General features: G+C 39.6%; 1 protein-coding gene across 1 annotated transcript; it reads left to right on the forward strand.

The window, feature by feature from the left end:
• The first annotated feature begins 3807 nt into the window (after positions 1 to 3807).
• LOC117812764 (plastin-3-like) lies at positions 3808 to 23916 on the forward strand. Its single transcript, XM_034683683.1, is given in 17 exon segments — positions 3808 to 3925; positions 12306 to 12409; positions 12549 to 12704; positions 16777 to 16905; positions 17100 to 17232; positions 18083 to 18167; positions 18258 to 18423; positions 18525 to 18667; positions 19203 to 19298; positions 19404 to 19569; positions 19572 to 19598; positions 19953 to 20031; positions 20130 to 20247; positions 20333 to 20463; positions 21125 to 21248; positions 22528 to 22652; positions 22753 to 23916. Coding segments are annotated over 16 exon segments (1872 nt in total). The 5' UTR covers positions 3808 to 3925; positions 12306 to 12348; the 3' UTR covers positions 22886 to 23916.

The following is a 23916-nucleotide window of genomic DNA, read 5'->3' on the forward strand; positions in this document are numbered from 1 at the left end:
TTACATCAAAATTACACAGTCATTCCCACTGCAAGGCTCACATATGCAGCTCAGGAGACATTTCCTTTTCTTAACAAACAATGTTACAATATAACAACCTGAATTAATATCGTAACATATCTCAGCAAAGTGAACGTATAGATTTTAACAGCATTCAATCATGAGGAGCATTTTAAGTTTTGTTCACATTAAAATACCAAAAACACTAACTATCTTTTTAAAGAAGAAAACTTTCTTGACTGTAATACAGCCTTTTTAGTTACTGCTTACAGCAGGAGTTTACAATATACAAATATAATGTAACATCATATGTAAACCAAGGAAACATTAACAGTGCCTACCTGGTGATTACATCAAAATTACACAGTCATTGTGCTGCATACGCAACTTCAAGGCTTGCATCTGTTTTAATACAAACAGAAGATAACGGTCAGTAATCGTTGAGAATACTGTCATGAGGGAGCAACTGACACATTGTAAGCTAGTTCACATTGGTTCGTCTAAAGCAAAGTACAACTCGGGCATAAAGTTACCATTTCTACGCCTAAACGTCTGTAACTTTCACTAGAAGTTATATACATGTTCATAGTTAGAATCCACATTACTAACAGTTTCTAGGACATTTATAGATCATTGAAACATCAAAAACATTGAACGGAGCATCACCATAGACTGTAAATAAAAATGGACAGCGTTGCTCCGCCTCTTCTCGTTGTACGGTTCTTAAGCCAAAAAAATCCCGCTCCTGGGAGCAGCATTGTGCAGCCAGAGCCTGCGAAGCCACTGTATTGAGCTCCACCCTACAGCTTAGCGTCACAAGACGCTGTGTGTCTCTGAAGTTTCCCTCTATGGCGGCTGTGAATCAAAGCAAACCCGGAAGTAAAAACCTGTTTTTAAACTCTAATAACTGACGAAAAAGAACTTTTCAGAAAAAAGAGGCCTTGGACACAAAACAGTCAAATAATAACTACATATCACCATAGCATATGACGTGTATTTGTTTTTTAAAGTTTGACTTGGGGAGACAGATTTTTTGACCTATACTGCAGCCAGCCACCAGGGGCAGACACTCTGCTGAAAGCTTTCACCTCCAGCCAAGCGAGATGCACCCCTGGAGCATCACACACGCACCCACCTGCAGCTCAGGAGACGTTTCCTTTGCTGAGGTTCTCATGGCAACCAGCAAGGAGCCTTAAAGCTACAGTTGCGCTGCTCAAACCACCAGGTGGCAACATAGGAACATAAATATGACAACCACATACATTTTACAGGAATTCAACATGAAGAGTATTTCCAACACTGTTACATGGCTCATATTTGGAGAACGTGAACTAAAAAACGTAAAAACATCTTATTTTCTCTCCAGTTTCTTTATGCCACTTCATAATAACAATTATAATTGTTGGCCAAGTCAAAGATATACTTATATATGAATATGTTTTTTTTTCTTTCTTTCTTTTTTAATCAGAATTCTGAGACTTCCCTTTTCTCTTAGTATCACAATATAGGTCTATGATCATTACTCGTAATCCCGTTTTATTTTTTATTTTTGTAGACAGTCAGAAAACTATGCTTGCCATCAGGAGAAAACATGCCACGTTGTCTGAGCTAATGAGAAAAATTAGACCTTTAAATGACAAAATAGCTTGTTATCTAACTCACAAAAAAACTTGACTAAATCTAGTTTACAGAAAACAGCTGTAAAGTACTAATAATCAAGAAAACAAAGTATTTAAAATGAATGGATGCATTTTTGCCAAGGGCTTTTGAGCTCCACTACACCCATAGGCCGACTTGTAGTTTTGATCAGTGCAAATTCCATAAAACTGACATTTTCTCTCCTTCCTTTTAAAAAATGTAAAAATAACCCCATCATCTATACAGTTCATGATGTTGTCTTCATGGTCACATGTCAGCACATATTTCATGAAATTATTGTGTTTTATAGGCTGTTCATTTTTCTGGTATGTTTAAAGTAGCTAAAACTGTAAAAAAACAAAACAAAAAAAAAAAACAACTGTTTAAAATAACTCAGATGAAGATATCCATAATTTGCATTACATTATAAGCATCTAAACTCACACTCATACAGCCTAACACGATTACCTTTAATTTAAAGATCTCTTGTTGACCGGCCCCAGTAGCAAATGTACCCTCTACTCTTCAAACACTGTTGGTTATTGACAATTATTTATTTAAAAACTTTACTGGAGCCGATCGTAGTTTTTTAAAGTATCATGAGTTTAATCTGTTCATACCCTGACATTGTTTTTTTACTGGGTCAGCTACACATTTTTCTTGGGCCACAGCTTTTCTTTTGACTGATTTAATAGAGATTTTTGAGTACCACTACAGTACATGGCATCAGTTAAAGCAGAGATGCCATATTTAAAAAAAAATAATACCACAAATGATTCAATTAGGTCAAACTGAGTGAAGATCACTTAGATTAAAACAAGTATGATTTTTTCCATGAGATTCTTACAGAGTAGATTTTATCTAAGAACTGTATGCCAATGGATATATTCCAATGAAATATATATTTTGAGCTGCCCTCAAAAAATACTGCAAAATCCAATTTAACTGTAATACACATACAATCATTATTTATAGGGAGAGCAAATAAGAGATGAAGAAAACAAATTCACAAGGTAAGATAAAATGAAACCTGGTAGACACAATTGATCCATTATGTAGTTCTCACATGTTTCTTCTGTGTTATGTGCTGATCGTTTATGGTGTCAAATTACCCTTACATATAGACCTACAAGATATAATCTGCTGACTTTGCTGAAGGTAATTACACCACCATGTGGCTTCACATGAGACAACACAACACAGTCTAAATAACACTGTGGTACAGCTTGCAGTGAAGTTTACAGTTGACAATGCCCTTGTTTCTTCCCTGGGTTTTTAAAAATTATATCTACAAGAATTATATGTTAAATACCAATATATTCAAATTTCATTCAACATATTTAGATTTCAATCTACACACATACCTAAACACCATCACTGAAATACAATCAATGCATGTTTATGAATGTGTTTATGGCTCCCTATCACCTTCCTTATGCTAAGGTGCCACCTCTGAAAACTGAGTGACCACCCCCTTGGCCACCCTGAAATTCTTAAACATGATAGGCTATTTGCAATTACAGAGGCATTACTTATATTTAAATCAGCTATTTTGTTGTTGTGTTTCAACAAGCTGCAGAGACAGTAGTTTCTGTGGATTTAAATTTTGTTTTTGTTCATGCTTTGACTTTGGACAATAATCTTTATTTGAGTCCTTAAAGAGGTCAGTTCAGCAGATTTAATTGTTGACACTGTCGAGTTATATTTTTAATGTCAACGTTAGAAATCTACAAAATGTAACAATTCGTAAACTATTTTATAAAAAGAAGTTAAGGTAGATGTGGATTATTGGAAGTAACCCTCCTAGGTCTGGGATAAGCCACACCTGGCCCTCCTTAACATTCAGTGCCCCAGTTTGGCCACCCAAGTCAAAATTGTGAGGCTCCGCCCACTGGATAGATAGTGCAACGTCTAAGATCAATGTAAGTAACTTATATATCTGTCCACTAAATTGATTCTGATATTTTTCTTTAAATGTCCTCTAACCATCCGTACTTATTAATGTTCTGGTTGGTCGAGTTACTCCTGAATCACCCTCTACGCATCGATGAAAGGCGTATCTAATGTTGTGTTATTTCAATAAACATAGACAATGTCCTGGTTGTGGGCAGCACTATATGTTTCATGCTTTAAGCACAGATGATACTTTATACCGCGCGCAGACCGACGTCTGAGGTGATGTCACGACGGGGCGGGCCTAAATTCCAACTGCCGTCTACTTTTGTCTCTACGTGGAGGAGGCAGGACTGCAGACTGGACGCTGTCTGGAATTTCAGGCGCACCGACAGTGAGTACCAATTTCCTGGCAACTTCTAGACCAACAACTACTTACTGCTAAGCTTTGTCAGAGAAGCTTTTACTAAAATAACATCTTAGTCCTAGTCTCTCCTTCCTCTGTTAGCCGCTCTCCTCTGGTTTGAGTGGATGGATCTGCGGGAGTAAACAGGGAGAGTTCCCTGCCCATAAAACTTGCATGTCTGTCGCTAGCTGGGCTAAGCGTTAGCTACACCTTCACTGTAGCCTTTTCATCCCAGCTAAGGATGGGTGAGAGACAGACTGAAGATTTAAACATAATCTCTGAGTCTTTGAGTGTGTGACAGAGTGAGAAAGGCATAACTGTGGTAACATAAGGCAGCATAGATGCTCATTTGAATGTGAAAAAAACACTCAAAGTTAATTGGAATTAAGATTTTATTGTTGATATGTAAGTAGTAAGGAGCAAGTAACTAGGTTTGTTCCTTTTATACACCCCCGCACACCGGAGATGCCACATAGCTGAGGTGTACACATTTTAAAGTGCTCCCGGTGCACAGTCTGGGGGATAAATGAGCCATACATGAACAAAATCGCACACACAGTTTTTCCATAAGGTGTAGCTTTAAACGAGAGGTCACTTTAAGGGCTGTGAATAACTTTACCTGATGACTGATCGCGTTTTTTCCTGACACTTTACACAAAACAAACACTCTATATGAAATATTTAACTTTGCGACCCCACCCTCTCTTTGAAACATTTCTTTGACATTGTATGACTTACAGTAGTGGACAGTAACAAAGTAAATTTACTTGAGTACTGTACTTAAGTACATTTTTGAGTATCTATTTTACTTGAGTATAATTTTTTGGGGATACTTATTACTTTTACTCCACTACATTCAGAGACAATTATTGTACTTTTCACTCCACTACATTTCTATCAATGCTCTAGTTGCTCACTACTTTTGCTTTGGCGTCAGTTAATGAATTTCCTTCTCTTTTTTCTTCTTTCTGTTTGTCTCAGTGGTTTAGCCATACCTGTATATCGTGCGTCTCCACTGTTGAACGTGGAGCAAACACAGAGCAAATTTCACTTAGATCAGGCTGTTCATGTAGAGGTGGTAATGATGGCTATAATACTCCACCTGAGCACCCATGTCCATATCTTCAGCCCGTGTTAGAGGTTTTTAAAATGAAGAATGATACGTATCGTTTGAAATGTTCTCCCTGTTTCCAACTCTGCCCAAACATACAATAATTCACTGTCCAACCTGAGAAAGCGTGTTGAGATACGTAACATTAGTTTCATTCCGGATGAACATTTCAAACCAAGTTGTCTGTGCTTGGAGTAACTTAGTTGCTGTTTTTATTCCATGGTATAGTTTTTAGATATTTCAAGTAATGGTTTCTAAATAAACATAATGTAACAGAATGTACTCCTATGTATTCTTGACTGCACTCATGCTTTCTCAACATTTTGAGATTTCCACCACTGATGACATATTTGCCAAGGTGGAACTAAGTTACCGTCAGTGCTAATTGTGTCCGAAAAAGGCATTTGTCTTGGATGTCACTGTGTTATAAATGGGTGTTGTGTTGTTAAAGGTTTTGCCTCTAAAATGGGACAGGCTGGTCGGTCTGTGTTCTTGGCACTCATGTAAAACAGTGGTCTATGAGAACTTGTTTGCTGCTCTGAGTGATTTAACAGACTTTCCTGTAGAGACATCTGGGGCGGCTGCACATGTACATCTGGTATCCTGACTGAGGATAATTTAAGGGGAAAGTGTTGAGAAAGATAGTCAGATCGTTTCAGATTGACCTATATTTGAGCTAGTTTAATATTGTGTTAAAAAACAGAATTGTGTGACAGCCACTCCTCAGCACCCGTTTTTCTTGTTTTCCTGGAGTGCTTGAGGTCTTCTTTTGCTTGTTAGGTGACTTTGATAGAAATTTTGAGTACGGTCAAAAGCTTTAGATCAGTTACTGACGTCAGGACTCTTGGGACAAACCATTGTTCATGTGTCAGAAGTGGAAAATGTGCTTACGCTGTCATTTATTTTAAGAGTACCTGCCATTTCCCTAAATGGCATGGTCAAATTGCTCATGAGTGTGCATGTTTGGTATGTGTGCACTGTGCTTTACAATGGCAGGAGTAACATTCAAGTCCTCTTGTTCATGCTGCAGAACCACACATGAGCACCAAGTGTTTTAAACACAGACATTACATGCCTGATGTTATCTGTGTAAAGACAAACCAGCCGGTCGAGAAAGGGGAGGGTGTGCACTTGTGTTTTGTTTCCTTACTTGCAGACGCTCACACCTGTGCGAGTGAACAGGTTGCCCCACTTTCTGTGCTGTCAAGGTTTTAAACAGGTGCCTGCCTTCGTCTGTTGAAGGAGGTGAAAGTGGTCATGTTACTTATTAGAGACACTGTACTGTTTTTGGATGCTTTATGATTTTGGAACTTTGACAACATCAGGCCAAGTTCAGTCAAAACTCAGCAATCCCAAAGTTTCTTATAAATGCTTAGTTGTGTCTGTTTAATCTGCATAAAAATACAGTGAGAGTTAACCATGTAGATTTGTTCGAAATATCCAAACCTTGGGATAAAGCACCAATCCTTCTCAACTCAACTCAAATCAACTCAACTTAACTTTATTTATATAGCACCTTTCATACATAAAACATGCTGCCCAAAGTGCTTCACAGAATAACAGAGAGACAGAAACAACAGCAATGGTAAAATTATAAAAGGCATGATTATAGATAAAATACTTAAAAAAAAAAAAAAATCAATACAGTAAAATTAATAAAATAAGTAATAGTGGAAAGAAAAGTTAAAATAAGGTAGCGTTAACAAGATCAGGTGAATACAAGAAATAAATGGATAAATAAATAACTAAATAAGATAAATATATGTTAAAGCAGTGATTCAAATAAATGGCTAAAATAGTAAATAATAATAATATATAATAATAATAATAATAATAAAATAATAATGCAGTCCAGGCCTAAAAATAAATGACTCTAAATTAAAAGCTAGATTAAAAAGGTAAGTCTTAAGTTTACTTTTAAAAACACCCAGAGAGCTTGTCGTTTTAATGTCCAGCGGCAGAGTGCCTACAAAAGATTAAATGTCTTAGATAAGTTGGGGCCTTGTGATTTTTTAGGTAACTCATCAAAGTATGAAAGTATAGTGCCTGAAACCTTTTCTGTACATCTATACTTTCAATAAAAGTAATTGTACAATGACTCATTAATCACCACAAAGACATTCTTTTTGTTGTGTGGAGGTCAGAGGTCAGACACATTAGACCTGCCCTGAAGAAGCGAGTGACGTAGTTTCTTGCTAAACATCATGCTTGCGTGAGTAAAAGACCGTGTGACACATTTGTGCCGTGTGATTACTCTGTATTTAAGGATAATGCTTTACCGAGCTTTTGTTGAGTAATGGCAAACCATTATAGGTGTGGCTTCGCCCAACTGATTCAGCAGCACGTCAGTAACCTGTCCAATGACATTCCCTTGTGATAGTTATTTGGGATTCTCGTGCTAAAACACGGGAAGGCTTAAGCCTCTTTTGAATATGCTTCCTCTGTCAATGCAGTGTTTGTTTTCTGTTCCAGTGAAAGTATTTAACTTGTAATATAGAGAAGGCACATTATAGAGAGAAGGGACAAGGGGCCATTTAATTTGAATATTTCCATGATGATTCATTGTATGCCCAGCTTCATGAGCTTTTATAACACCCCTTAAACCCAGCCCAGGGCGGGGTGCTTACAGCGGTACATGATGTAAGAGGTGTGTAAACTCTATGTACAGTATTTGTTGTTTCCACCTCTTCCTCCCCTTTACCTGTCAGTATGTTCGTGCTTATCTTATCCACACAAGCTAAAGAGGAAACACAGCGTCAGTGTTGCAGACCGTCGGGTGTAAATATGACTCAGTTTGCCTCACATCTGCAGCCGATTGTGACCGAGTAAAATGCCCACGTTCCACTTACAGACGTTGTTGGGTGTGTTCTATGAACTTGACCACACTTGGGAATGGTGCCCAATCTATTTGTGTGCCTCACATTTCCCATGTAACTGTGGATGAAACACTGGTGGAGCGGGGTGTGTCGGCTCCACACATTTAACTCAGCCATCTGGGTGCAGCCCTCTGCTTCAGATTGACTGAGAGATCCATCAAAGGCGATTGTAAACAGTGTAAATGAGCTGTTTTTGGGATCAACAATTAAACTGGTGCTTGGAAAGAAATGCAACGGGTGATATCCTCTTGTTAAACAACAGAAGGAGAACTGAAAGGGAGACTTGGATGAGTGGTAAATGTCTTAGAGGCTTTAAAGCTAGTCCTGCTGCTCTTGTTTTGCTACTACTAGATATCATGTGACCCGAGGAGCTGACAGATATGTGTAGAAGCCTTTGTTTTATTTCATTTCAGTTTACTGGACTCCCAAACTTTTGGAGCATGGACTTTTGAGACAGAGACAAGTTTAAGTGGGGACAAACTCACTGGTTACTGATACATGGCAGCTGATTTACTGAACTTATTGAGCTGGACTGAAAGTAGACCTTTTGTTTATGTACACTACCGGTCAAAAGTTTGGACACACCTTCTCATTCAATTTTTTTAATTTATTTTAATTATTTTCCACATTGTAGATTAATACTGAAGACATCAAAACTATGAAATAATATGGTTTGGCCATAATTTGGATGACAACAGTAGTCAAATAGGGCTATCCATTGTGTACTAACCCTACCTCTGAACAACACAACTGATGGTCTCAAACACATTAAGAAGGCAAGTCATTCTACAAATGAACTCTTGATAAGGCTCATGTTAATTAGAAACCATTCCAGGAGACCACTTCATGAAGCAGTATGTTCTTTCATAGTTTTGATGTATTCAGTTTTAATCTACAGTGTTTCACATGATTAAAACAAATACAAACCCTTGAATGAGAAGGTGTTTCCAAACTTTTGACTGGTATTGTAGAGTTGTGCCAATTTTGCTCACATATGAGCATATGTTACTCCAACAGCTGTTTTCTCACACAAACAACTTCATCAAAGAATACTTTGAACGAAATGATTACATACTCACTGCCCTAAAAGAGAGTCTTAAACACTGTGGAGTCGAGGGGCACTGTGCTCCACAAACAGCATAATGAACCTTTTCCTAAATCCCTCCAAGTGTTGTCTTTTGCTTTAATTCATAAAGATGTTCCCTTTCCATATTTTCCTTATAGTTATACCAAATCAATTATCAAGACTTGGGTGTCACATGATCCCGTGTACCATTCAACACCTTGCTATCAAAATAATATGAGTGGTGGAAAAAAACAAAACACTGAGTGCTGCAGTCCTGCTAGCTTTGACAAACATTACTCTGTCTGCTAGCACCACTGTTGTTTGTTGTATAATGTAAATGACCTCAAAGCACTTTAAGGGGGAGGCAATAGATCCGGGTAAAAGGTTGTTGTTGGTAAGCAAACCCGGGGATGTTACCCAATGTTTTTAAAAGTATCAGGCTGATACTCATACTTGTATGTTTACACCTTTCCTGATATATGAGAGTAAATCATATTAATAAATAATACTAATAGGCATAGTATAAATGTATCCGTAAGACTGGAGCAATTCTTCTTGTCTTAATGTATCAGCCAAAAAGAAATTGGCCCATACTGACATATTCCTGTGTTTGAACTCTATCAGCAGTATGGATAGCTTTTAGGTAAACACAAGCCCCTTCATTAAGGAGCTAGCTGCTGCTGCTGCGTTCAGAGTGCAGGAACTTTCTCTTCTCTCAGACGCAGCACACAGTCCAGCTGTCAAAGACCGCAACTGTCTTTGGAGCCTGACACTCTGAACTCATTTTCTACTGTTACACAGGATTTATTGCCGCAGTTGGTTACGCTCGTAACAAACCCTCTATTCTTTGTACCCCCAGCGATGCAGCTCACATTTGTCCTCTGCCATCTGTGCCCTCGCTCCATGTACTTAACCCCCTCTTCTGTTTCTGCTCGCCCTGTGTTGAGGGGTGTGACGGGGGGCTGGCAGGGGGACGTAATGTTTGTCTGCCCTTTTTTTGCAGCCAGGCTGACTTCAGCGGCCACATTTCACATCCTTTTGGGAAAAAGTTAAATATAGAAACAGTGGCATTGCATTTTCCTAATGGTTTAGTCAGGGGTTTGTGCTTGCCCTCATTTAGAGTTTCTCCTTAGAAAAAAAACACTCTGTTCTCTGTGAATCATGGAAAGGCATTTAAATGCATCTGAGAGATTAATGTAACTAATCCAGCCTTCTTATTATTCTTCTTAGAGCGGTGGTTTTCACTATATTCATCATCATTTCATTACTTTTTTGTATTTTATCTGACAAAGTGTGTCATCACTTTGTTTTGTCTGTGAGTGTTGGATCACAGGAAGTGAGTGATATCTCAGAGACCACATGGCTAGTGTTGAATCATCTGTCATGAAAACTAAAAATAGGCTCATTCATGAAAGAGGATGCACGGATGTTGGTTCATTGTTGGTCTGCTGTGTGCCTAAGAGGCTGCTGTGCCCACTGAACAAACCTTTGTGTGATTATCAAATGATGAGAATGTTATTAATCAGGTGGATTTTAGTTTTAGACGACTAGATATTTCACAAATATGGTTTGTGGAGACAAAAAAAATGGCCTTGCCCCAGATTTCTGACTAATGTGCTGAAAAAAAGGTGCCTGAAATCAGGAAATGGGAGCACTTTTCTGTCTGGAAAATTCAGAGATCCTGAGCTACCCGCAGCATAAACCTCATCTTTGTTTTCTGAACACTTGTGTTCGAGAGGAATGCCATCATACCAGTTTAGCCTTGAGAGAAGAGAGAGAGAGAGAGAGGAGAGAGAGAGAGAGAGAGAGAGAGAGAGAGAGAGAGAGAGAGAGAGAGAGAGAGAGAGAGAGAGAGAGAGAGAGAGAGGAGAGGAGAGAGAGAGAGGAGAGAGGAGAGAGAGAGAGAGAGAGAGAGAGAGAGAGAGAGAGAGAGGAGAGAGAGAGAGAGAGAGAGAGAGAGAGAGGAGAGAGAGGAGAGAGAGGAGAGAGAGAGAGAGAGAGAGAGAGATAGAGAGATAGAAGAGAGAGAAGCACCAGTCAGAGTCAGAACACCCTTGCCCCTCTCTCTGTGAGTGAGCGCTCGATCTGCCCAGGCTCAAGCATTCCCTCTGCCACACAGAACGGGAAGGAGCTACTCCGAGGAATTCTTATGTTCAGTCATTTTTCAGCCCGTTGCTGCCTTTTTTTAAGTCGACAAAATAACACCGAGTTGGTTGAAGCCTACTTTATGTGACTTGAGGCTTTAAAGGTTTAAGTGAAAAGTCTCTGCTGCATGACGACACTTTCCTGCTGTGATTTAAGAAAAATAGTAGACCAAAATGCTTCAGGATAACTAGAATCAGAGGCGCCAGATGTGATTACTGGGCCCTGTAACAAACAGTCTCCATTGTTTGTCATTACCGCTAGCAAAGCAAGCATGAAAAATCATTTCAGTGTTAAAAAAAACAAAGAATATATTTTGCATAAAACCGTCTTTAAGGTCATTTTTGGGGGTTGTAGGATTGTATGAATTAATTTCATGAAACACTTGATTAGTAAGTGAGCTCAGATTCTCTGCTGTGGTTATTAACAGTATGTGGTGGCAGCTACACAATGGAACCACAGGAAATGACTTTTGATTATGGGACAGAGACGGCTTGGAAAGGAAAAGAGCTCATGAGAGAAACTAAAGATATGATCAGCAGGGGTGGGATCAGCGAGGATCAGGCCGCTATATGAGGTCCTAGTTTAAGAGTTTTTCAACCTGTCTGAAAACGGACTTTGTTCTGGCTAGAGACGAAAGGTTAATTTTATTGTTGGCGGGGAAGGCAGGGGAAGTGTTTGTGATCTGAGAGCAGCAGAGCAGCGAGATGATTAAGGGTGGAGATTGAGACTTGGGCTGCTTTTCAAAAAAGGTTTGTGCAGCCTGGAGAAGTTTTCCAAGCTTACACGAGGATGATGAATAGAGCTGCAATGAAAAGTCAATATTTTAATCAGTTGTTCAAAGGAAGTTGAGTCACTTCAGTCATCTTTCAAGCAGAAATGTAAACAATTGCTGGTTCAAGCTTCTTCAAGGCGAGGCTTTTGTCCCTCTCTTGGTCGTTTGTGGGTGTAAACAATCTTTCTGTTGGTGAGTTTCATCACCTCAACCTCAGCGAAATTTAAATAAACAGTTTTTACAACATCTGAGATTTTATTGACTGTTCGATTCATGAGGACATTATTATCAAATTGAGTAAAAATGAAAATGACCCTTCATTCCTGCAGATGATCACATTGTTTCTTTTTTCACTAAAAGACCATGTCATTGACTTTGTATTCTTCTCCTTTTCACAGTCTCACTTTTCTCTGACTGACCAGCTCGGGTCATTCACATAAAATGTCTGGAAAGATAACAAAAGAAGAGATGGAGGAGATGGAGGATATGTTTAAGAAAATTGGTGAGTTGAAGCCATGTGACTGCTTTGCTTAGTAAATGTTGTAAACACAGCAGTAATACAGTGTCAATTGTAAAAAGTAGGTGAAAACTACTTTGACTTTTCTACAATGTGTCTAATGTTTTCCAATTTGTTTTTGTAGATCTGGACAGCAATGGATATATCTGTAATAATGAACTCCACGAGCTCCTCAAAGACACCGGCCACCCTCTTCCTGGATACATTGTCCGAGACATCATCCAGAAACTCGACCAAGACCACAATAATAGGATCTCTTTCGACGAGTTTTTAGCGGTACGTGAAGCTGAGCTCACAACAACTCCAACTTTTGAGCTAGACAAGTTTTATTGTTCTGTCCAGAGAAACTTCTGTTCTGCCACTCAGCACCTGGAGCCGCTTCACAACCAACAGTCAGCAGCTTCATGCACAACAGGGTGCATGAAGCTTCAAACCACACACATACATATTCAGGAAATGTGGAAGTGAGGTCAGCAAAGTGGTGTGAGCTCTAGTATTTGGTTTCAGCAGGTGAAGAATGTGCAGTCTTTCGCAGGAGCAGCTTCCGGGGCGAGGAGTGTGAGGGTTTGATCTTATGTGCTGTAACTGTGCTTTGTCTCTTACTTGATCCTTTTAATGTCCTCTGAATATATTTGACTCCCCAGCAACATATTTCAGTCGTGATCATGACCTTCATGACTGATGATAATTTGACAGTTTGCAGAGAAACCTCCAAAGCGCCTGTGAGGAGCTTTTATGAAAAAGATTGAAATAGACAGTGATGCCTTTTTATGACACTGCAGAACCTAACAAACGATTTCTTGTTATAATTTTAAATATCTGTATTAAAGCTAAGGTTGGTAGTCACAGAAAACTAGCATGAATTTGAATGTAGCATTTCCTCGGGACGCCCTCTAACCCCTCCCCTCGGAGCTCCTCCAAAACAATGCCCCCGCTCACAAATTATTCAAAACCGGTCCTCAGCACATCGTTGTGTTTTGCACTACGTCCAACTTATGTCTCACTCAGCGGTAAGAAAACACCAAAACATTATCATAGTGAAAGTTAAAACACAAACAACATGAAATGTGCGGGCAGAACGGCAGGACAGGATTTGATTGGTTTCATAATTTGGCTACTGATGGCAGGGATTGGTTGGTGTTTTCCCAGGTTTACTCCGGCTGAGCAGCTTTTTTTTTCGCTCTTTTTGAAGAACACATTATGTATTGATTGCCATCGGGACATAAAGATCATTTTAACCAGTAAACAAAGAATGTATCTAAATCTGACTACCAACCCCAGCTTTAACCACTGTGAGGGGCTAGGTGACAGAAGAGGCGATCTACAACTTCCTAAAGTAACAGTCTTTATTTTAAAACTTTTTCTAAGAAGGTACAGTGATTTTTTTAAATATTTTAATCAAGAAGCATCATATACACATGTACAGGATAAAATCAGCAAAGATTAAGACGTACCTCTTTGCCCACATGGGGTGCCAATTTGACAGTAAAATATTGAATATTACAGGCAACAGAAAGTACAAGAAAATTAATGAAACAAGTCAGCCTCAATTAGACCTACTGTTTGGAGTTTTAACTGAATATCGACTATCTCAGTTTAATACTGAAGTCTGTATATGAACCAGAAAGGAAAACCTTACCCTCAGCAGAAAAATTATTACATAAGTAGTTAGTTTTCAAGGGTCCCCACTCTCACTGTGTCATAATTTTTCATTGTGCTAAGCAAAGTACACTGATAACTATTTCCTCCTTATAAGTTTCACAGTCAGTAACGCTCCTGAAGGTTAAAAAAATCGGAAGGTGGGGCGCTGGTGGCCTAGCGGGCTAAGCGCCCCACGTATAGAGGCTATAGTCCTCGTTGCAAAGGTCCCCGGCTCAACTCATTTGCTGCCCCACTTTCTACTCCCCACATTTCCTGTCTCTCTTCAGTTGTCCTATCTAATAAAGGCAAAAAAAGCCCCAAAATATAACTTTTTTTAAAAAAATAGGAAGGAGAAGATTTTCTCCTCACACAGAGTGAGAGAAGAGACGCACTACTTTGTCCACAGAGGCAATAGGACACAATAAAAGTTCCTAATAGCTAATGTTAATTTGATTTCTAAAAAGAGTACACCTTGTACAGAACCTGGTGCACTTGTAGCATGTTCCATTTGAACAGTGTGAGTTTGATCCCAGCTGAGCCATTTGTGTTGTCATCCTCTCTCTCTCTGACCATATGCCACCTAACAAAATGAAAGACTGAACAGATGAAGTACTTCCCATTTGCATCATTTCTTTGAGGTAATAACGTCACTTCCATTGTTACGACTGCTTGCTGTGTTCGCGTGCTGGCGGGAAGGAAGGCCATGGGTACTTTCCATTAGCTGCCAAACAGCACTGCCCATTGTGTTTGAAAGGTGGGTGCTCCCCCAATAGGCTTTGATAAAACTCCACTTTGCAAGATTTGTGCTAATGGATGATAAAAACCCAGATGAAATGCTTGTTTTGAATTAGTGATATCCTCCACCATGCTTTAAATGTGAACTTACCACTAAAACAACAACTTTAAGTAAACTTTCAGAACTTAGGATTTTCTTGTTGTGGTTACATCTTTCACCTAGAGTAGCCCAAAAAACAGCCAGCTGGCATAGTGTGGCCTTGTGAGTGAGTGTTGGTGGTGAAGTATGCTGTGCTGTTTTAAACCAGTCTCACAGCACCAGGCTGAATAGCTCATTGTGGTCACAGCAGCGCCTGTGGGGCTGAGGTCACTGATGAAGCAGTGATTACTCCAGGTTCAGGAAGTATCAGACTTATTACCATAGAATACGTATTGTCTAAAGGGCCTGGTCTGAAGCAGCTCACATGTTGTGTATGACTGATAAGCTAAAGCAGTGTGGACTCACACTACAGAGCCCTCTATGGTCGCATTAGTGGAGTTTGATTTAATATGCAGAGATAATTGTTTAATGTTGGGATGTGGGGACGAGCCTGAGGGGGAGGAGGTTAACAGCTTTAGCTCCGGTGGTTTGCTACGACTCTCAATAAACCCTAATTACATGCTGGCACTCAACTCCTGCTACACCTTGAGTAGATGTGTATTTAATACACAACCTCACTTTACACCACTGCAGTGCATGGTTGCTTTTATGAAACCCGTCAGCTCTATAGTTTCCTGAGACCTGAACCCCTTCATTATAAAAACTTACCAGGCAAGGTGTTCAGTGTGTCTTCTAAAACCTTTGTTGGCTTTATGTGTTCATGCCAGTGAGGAGGATAAATTCCCTGTAGTACTGCTGTGTCTACAGACCGACCTTGTCTATTATGGCTGCTAACAGAAGTATGTTAACACAATGAGGGGAATAAATAGAGAAGGAAAGGAGATGATGGAGAATTTGAGACAGAAGCACAACTACAAACTTTTCCAACCTTAAGTCATCATTAGATAAAATAAAAATGGGTTTTGGCAAGCAAATATATCTATTTAGAGTGACAAAAGTTATCATGTGATAAATCCAGGCGGCAACCTCCGGTCTAAAAATATGAGTCCAATGCGGAAGTGCTAAAAACTGCAGTTCATAGAGGATCCGCTTGAGGCTGACTCCGGAAGTACTGGAAGTCACATACACATCAATGGGAAAAAGCTGATCTTTACAGCAGAAATAAACATGTTTACAGCCTGGTACAAAAGACCAGGGTAGTCTGGATAGCTCATTTCTCAATCGGCACACACTGTACGGGGATGAATTTTTTCTAATGCTGCAATTTCTAAGATATTGAGATTACGGGTCTTCCAATGAGAGGTACAGCTGACTTTGGGAACACTGTAGCTGTTGGCTAGGAGGCTCACCTCTGCCTCTTTATGTCACACTGCCTCGAAAGCAGCAATATGGCTGCTGCCGAAGATTGGCCTCAAACAGCTCTTCAGAAACAGATGGGTGACTTCACGGATACTACGTCCATATTTTATACAGTCTATGGATAAATCAAAATATATTTGTTGTAAACATATACAGTTGACAAAAAAGCTCCTGTGAACAGCAGATTCTGTTTGTTATTACCAACAGTGCCAATCATCACCTGTCCTGGTGCCCTCATGTCTAAAAAAACACAGCAAATTGTCCTCTTGGATGCACCTGCAGTGTATATGGAACTAATGAATGCCTAAATACTGTTTGATTATAGAATGCCGAGGAGAGAAGAAAGGAAAACCTAAAAGTTTAGAAAAGAGTCAGATCTAGAATCAGATCTTCATAAATCACAACTGTCTCTGCACTAGTACCTAAAAGCAAACAGCAGGTTTCCTTTTTACCAGGGAGGATCGAGGGGATGCTTTTAAGGGATTGTGCTAATAAAGTCTGTCTTGTCTTGTTCCAGATCGTCACGACCTTAGGTGCAGCGAAATAGCAAAAACTTTCCGCAAGGCCATCAACAGAAAAGAAGGCATCCTGGCTATTGGAGGGATGTCTGAGCAGTCGAGTGAAGGCACACAACACTCCTTCTCTGGTACATAGTCCTCAGACTTCCCCTCTCAAGTCCTGTTCATACTTCTTTTTCCTCTTCACTTCAACTATACCTGATGGACAAAGCTACAGTGATTACAAATAATGCAGCTTCACATGTGTGGCTGTCATATTTTACTGTTGTTGTTTTGCTTTTAACCAATGTTTTTTTCTTTTTTTTTTTCTTCCTTCTTCCAGAGGAGGAGCGATTTGCCTTTGTGAACTGGATCAACTCTGCTCTGGAAAGAGACCCTGACTGCCAACATGTCCTGCCCATGGATCCCAACAACGAGTCTCTCTTCAAGTCTGTAGGAGATGGTATTGTCCTCTGGTGAGAGTTCCTGTTTACCCACCCTCCTGTCCTGCCCTCACAGAGCTGTCATGTAATAAATGTCAAATACCTGCATCTCAAGGCAGTCAGTGTTTTGAACACATCCCGGCTGAAAAAGGCCAATGTGAGCCTGTGATAAGGATTGTAAATTATCCTTTAAACATTATTTCAGAGGTGATATTGTTACAAAAAGAACTACTACATCCAGATAAAGATATTGAAGAATTATGTACACCATAAACATCAACAAAACAAATCATGTTTGTTAAAAGCTTCTGTGAGTCTTTATTTAGCTTATTATGAAACAGATTTGAATAAATAATGATGCCTCGCCATGGCCTACAAAAGAGACTGTCAGCATAAAGATCGACTATGATCATACATTTAGTTATTTCTGATGTCTGAAACTGAGGCTGCATGGTCTGATAATCAGGGTGTGGTTTTGTCTTAACGTTTTCCTCACAAACTTCATGGTAAGTGACACATTTCACTGTTACAACAGCAGGACAAGGCTTATGAAAGCTCTTCCCAGTTACTTTAGCAGTGCTATTTTGTCTAATGTATTAATCTGTGTAAGTCTGCTTTAAGTTACGTCTACTACCCTAATGTTATTTTTCCACTTTTGAAAGGCTGTATTAAATAGATAAGTGCCATGAAGCACAGCAAAGCTGAACTCTAAACCTTTGCAATTAAAATGTAGTGATGGATTACACAATACTCATTTATAATTCATAATAATAACATTAATCTTTTGCTCACCATGCACATTTGGGCTGTTATTTGAATGCACAATGTGGCTACTGCACAACAATCTGATAAATTTCATGTTTGTTTTTGTGTGTTTACACAGCAAAATGATCAACCTGTCAGTCCCAGACACGATTGACGAGAGGACCATTACTAAAAAGAATAAACTCTCAGTGTTTACAGAGCAGGTCAGTAAGATTCAATGTATTTTGAAGCTGCTGTTTCTCTTCTTTTTTTTTAACGCAATTGTTCCAACAGCTGATACTTTGTACACACAGGAGAATCTGAACCTGGCTCTAAATTCCGCCTCTGCTATCGGCTGCCATGTGGTGAACATCGGCGCCTCCGACCTGAGAGAGGGAAAGCCCCATCTGGTGCTTGGCCTGCTGTGGCAGATCATCAAAATCGGCCTGTTTGCTGACATTGAGCTCAGCAGGAATGAAGGTACAAGTCAAACCTGATACATTTCAGGGTGTTGGACTCTGCAATTTTTACTTCCTGTCTTTGTGTAGTAGCCTCACTGATCATGAAAAACTCCTCGACAGCACTGGCGGCACTGCTGAGAGATGGGGAAACCCTGGAGGACCTGATGAAGCTGTCTCCAGAAGAACTGCTGTTGCGCTGGGCAAACTTTCACCTGGAAAATGCTGGCCAGCCCAAGATCAACAACTTTAGTAGTGACATCAAGGTGGGCCTAACCCTCAGTGTATTAGTATTTAAATATGAGACACATATAGTGAAACCACACAAAATATAAGAAAAGCACATCAGACTTACAGACTGCAACTAACCACAACAATGTTTGTTTGAAGAGGAACTGCATCAATGGTTGTCATCATTCTGAGTTAAATTGCACTGGTTTAGTTTCTGCTTTGATGTAATGGTTAGTGGTATGTTAGTTGGAAAACGTTCATTGCGCTGTAGGCCGTTGTCAGGCAGCTACATAAATCATCTAGATAGATTAATGAGGACGTTCTCCACCTGTCTCATACACCTGTTTGTGGGTTCTCAGTCTCTGTGGCTATGTTTGAAGTAATCATATATACTTATATGTTTTATTTGGAGTTTCTTCTCTAATTAATGTTCTGCATTTGTTTTGATAGTTTTTTTATATATGTTCCCTGCTGGACAACCAGAGTTCAGCAATCTCAATGAGAAAAACTACAGTACTGTTCAAGGTGAAATCTCAGTGTTGTTGTTCTAATCTATGTGTTATTTTCCAGGACTCCAGAGCCTATTTCCACCTCCTGAACCAAATCTCTCCAAAAGGCACAGATGAAGATCAGCCCCGCATAGACATCAGCATGGGCGGCATCAATGTAAGCACTTTGACAGCCAGCACCCACAGCTTGGGTATCTTAACCACACAGAAACAGCTGTGGCAGTGTCCCTGATCAGAGCATGTGGTTTGTGTTTTTGTTCAGGAGAAAGACGACCTTAAGAGGGCAGAGGCTATGCTGCAGCAGGCTGACAGGCTCGGCTGTCGACAGTTTGTCACGCCAAACGACGTCGTCAGTGGAAACCCCAAACTCAATCTCGCCTTTGTGGCTAATCTGTTCAACAAATATCCAGCGCTGACCAAACCTGAGAACGGGACATTGACTGGGGACTATTAGAAGGTGGGTTGGAGAGCAGAACCACACTCGTTAGATATTGTACACAATCTTTTAGACATTTGGAGCCCAAAAACTGGTGCAAAGCAGCACATGACTCAGCACTAAAGTGTTTAAGTCAGAACAATCAGCTTACTGTATGAAAGCTAACTGGCTTGCTGGTTATTTTAGGGTAGAAGATAAGTCATGCTTTTATTTTTGAACTTCACATCAAGACATTCCTAACTTTGCCTCCTCCTAGATATATTGATAGCATACAGAACATATGCCAGCTATGCTAGCTATGCTAGAGTGAGATAGACGAGCTGAGCACCATTACTGAGATAAACCCTTTAAATCCCATGATCCTTTGCTGTCCAGGTGAGACAAGAGAAGAAAGGACATTCAGGAACTGGATGAACTCACTTGGAGTGAACCCTCATGTCAATCATCTTTATGGGTATGTACCACAAGCAAACGTTCATCTCACTCCTATCTTACATTTTCTCTAATGTCCTATTTGGTGTTATGATTTTCAAACACAATCTGGTCTTATAGAGACCTGCAGGATGCCATGGTCATCCTCCAGCTCTATGAGAAGATCAAAATCCCTGTGGACTGGAACACCAAGGTCAACATGCCGCCTTATCCCAAGCTGGGAACCTACATGAAGAAGGTAAAGCAGCAGACTGTCAGTCGAACTCAAGTCGGGAAAGAAAGCTTTTCTGAATGTATTTTTCAACTTTTTTTTGTGCTTACAGTTGGAGAATTGTAACTATGCAGTGGAACTGGGCCACAAAGCCAAGTTCTCCCTCGTTGGCATCGCAGGAGGCGACCTGAAAGATGGCAACCCTACTCTGACTCTAGCTCTGGTGTGGCAGCTGATGAGAAGGTAAAACACAACAACAAAATACAACTCTGGAGGCGCCAGTTTGACTCAGTGGTTAAAAAAAAACACAGCATTTACAGAGGCTATAGTCCTTGTTCCAGCTGCTTTCAGGTTTCTTTTCAACCCTGGCCCTTTGCTACATGTCATCTCCCCACTCTCTCCTTTCAGCTTTTTCTGTCACTCTTCAGCTGTCCTGACAGATGAAGGATAATAAGGGCAAAATAATACTACTATGAAATGTAAAAACTGCATCAAAGTTTGGGATTTATCTTTGGGGGGAAAAGATTTGTCCTATGCCTTGTAATCTTCATTCATAGACATTTTTAAATAGGCATGCCTCTTTGTCACATATTGAGTGAATTAGTCATCACCACAGTTATTGTCACATTCACTGGTTCATTAGATGTGTGTTGACAGACAGTTTCCCATCAATTATGTGGGTTTCTTGTGTTTGTCTTTGTCAGGGTTAACAAGGTTTGAGTGACTCAAATCATAACGATAGAAAATTCTAGACTGCAGTTAAAGTGCAGAAAGAAAAGCATCTACAGTCAATGTTTCTTCTTGTGTCTTTCGGACATTTTCAGTCGTGTTCCAGAAAAATGATAAATCTGGAGTGTTCACTTCATACATTATAATACACACTGCTTCTCCTTCACTCCTCCAGATATACATTGAATGTACTGCAGGATCTGGGGGATGGAAGTAAAGTAAATGATGACATCATTTTGAAATGGGTGAATCAAACATTGGCCGAGGCTGGAAAATCAAGCAAGATTTCAAGCTTTAAGGTAAGATTTCATAAACACTGTGTGTTGATTCATTCGAATATAAAACTAAGTAATTTTGTCAAATACTCAGAATGCCAAGGTTTCCTGTTTTATTTATATTTTATTAACTTAACTCCACAGAAGTATAGAGTGTCAGTCGTGTGGTAACGTGGTCATACATTGACTAAACGTTAGATAATGATAGAAGCGATAGAGAGTAGATGTTGGGTCTTAGGTCATTTGTTTCCATGCTCTTCCTAAGGCGAGGAGTGAACTACCATGATCAATGTAATATGAGTTTATAAATGAAACTGTTACTCCAGAGAGTTTTGTTGCTCTGCATATCAGCAACACTGATTTGTCTAACCCAATCTCTCCTTCCATATAGCTTTTATACAGTAACAGTTTATACTGCATACAAAACTAAAAGTAGAATATAGAAGTAAAAGGTGAAAATAAATAACACATAATTTTTTTTTTTTATTGGATTAATTTGGCTAAACAAAACTAGCTTTGAGAGAACTAGCTTCCTGAACTGGACTGTTGTCAAGCAACACAAACATTTTCCCCCAAACTGCTACTATGTGTATGTCTACACATTACAGCTGATGCACTACTTCTTTTAATGCACCATTATCTGTATGTCTCCATTTATCATGTCACTAGTGAAAAAAAAGTATGTGGACAGTTGCTTCAGTGGCCCATATGATTTATTAGAGTGATGCACGATTGTTAAAAGCCACCATGCTGTATTACTTAAATTCAGTACTTGTAGGGGCTTTCATGTTGATTTGCATGTCTTATTTGTTAATCATGATTATTTCCTGTTTTATGGTTTACTTCATTTCCGGTTTTGGGTTCATGGTGTGGTTAACCTTTTAAGTACCTGTTCAGTTGGTAGTGGGAGGTATACAAAGAGGGTGAGTGGGGTTGAGTATTTTTTGTTGACTGCCACCGTCATCGTCATTATCATTGTTTATTTCGATCTTTTTTGGTATTGATTTATTTTGAGTGTTTGTTAATAAATAGAAACCTTACTTTGGACTTTGATTTTGATTAATGGCAAGACGCGTCACAAGCACGACCCCATTTAGTCTCTGCGGCACCTTTCAATCTGAGTCGCTTCAGTACTCATTGAATCCCTTTCGCCCAATCTTATGATTGTGTCAGCTAACTGTTGTCCAATATAGTTTGTATATTGGCAGTCACACACAGAACCACAAGGCATTGCATGTTCTTATTCGTTCTCGTCAGACCCCTGTGTGTTAGATCTTTAATGTGTGTGTGGTGCTGTTATCAGGACAAGGAGATCAGCAGCAGTATGGCAGTTCTGGAACTAATAGACGCCATCCAGCCGAACTGTATCGACTACGACCTGATAAAAACAGGCAGCCTCTCTGAAGAGGACAAGCTGGAGAACGCCAAGTAAGACCCTCATTCATAGAGCATAAAAATAGAAAGGCTCTTGCTGTGATTTTGGTGACTACGTGGTTTTTAACTGTTTTAAACCTCTTGTCATTTCCAGATACGCCGTCTCTATGGCAAGGAAGATCGGCGCCCGTGTCTACGCTCTCCCTGAGGACCTCGTGGAGGTCAAGAGCAAAATGGTGATGACAGTCTTTGCCTGCTTGATGGGTCGGGGAATGAAGCGGTGTTAAGAGACTTTCTGGGACTGTATGGGATTATTGTGACACTTACCAAACTATCCACAAGCCATTAGCGTTTTGATAGAGCGAGAGCTCTCCCAACTGAAGGAATGAAGAGAAAGATTTTTTTGTGGTTATTATAGGAGAATAACATGAAGATATGAAGTCAGAATCTGAATTTGCATGTATCCGGGTCTCTTTTGAGGCGTTTACTGAAGAATAATTTGCTGTCCTCTCATTTATTGTGAGTCCAAAACACAAAATTTTCCAAAGATATGGCCCTTATGTTAAAGGACAACTTGTTACTTTCAATATGCCGACCTCTTGTTCAATGTATAAGAATGCTGTTTTATAAAGCAAGTATGCATTTTTCCAGCTGCAAGGTTGTTTACATATTTTTACTCAGACTGATAAGTAAATCATATCCTTAAATAAAAAACACACACATTCCTGAATACCAAACCAATGAATAAATGCTTGATAAGGTTAATTAAAAAAAAAAAGTCAGAGGGATGACATGTTGAGGTGGAGCACAGGTTGAAAATCACCAAAACAACCCCTCTAATTTAATCAAATACAAGCATGTCTTAATAACTGGCACTATAAACTTATACATATCGCTATACGGTAGCCACACGGTCATTTTATAGTAATGACCCGCCTAATGAGCTGTCTGTATTCATGTACTTGTCATTTTTTTTGTTTGTTTGTTTGTTTTTTGGATTATTGAGGTAAATGCTGTTTGAGGGGGGTTGTCTAGTTGTGTAGGGGGCTTCTGTCTGTTACGTTGGATGAAGAGCAGGCTGACTGGACTCTCCTGGCTTCTGCTGTGCCTTCTTCTTCTTATCTCGGAGATGACTTGTACGAGTGCTTTGAGGTTTTCTGTTTTTCTATTGTACTCAACATTACCAAATACGAACAGTTACTTCATTCCAGGTAGTTTAATGATATTCAGTGACAACGGCCAAATTGTATTTGGTGTCGTGTTCATGCCTAGCCTAAAGTGCATTACATGTAACAATAAATAAGACTTTGAAAGCTAA

Source organism: Notolabrus celidotus, chromosome 5, assembly GCF_009762535.1.
Source record: "Notolabrus celidotus isolate fNotCel1 chromosome 5, fNotCel1.pri, whole genome shotgun sequence".
Lineage (NCBI taxonomy): Eukaryota > Metazoa > Chordata > Actinopteri > Labriformes > Labridae > Notolabrus > Notolabrus celidotus.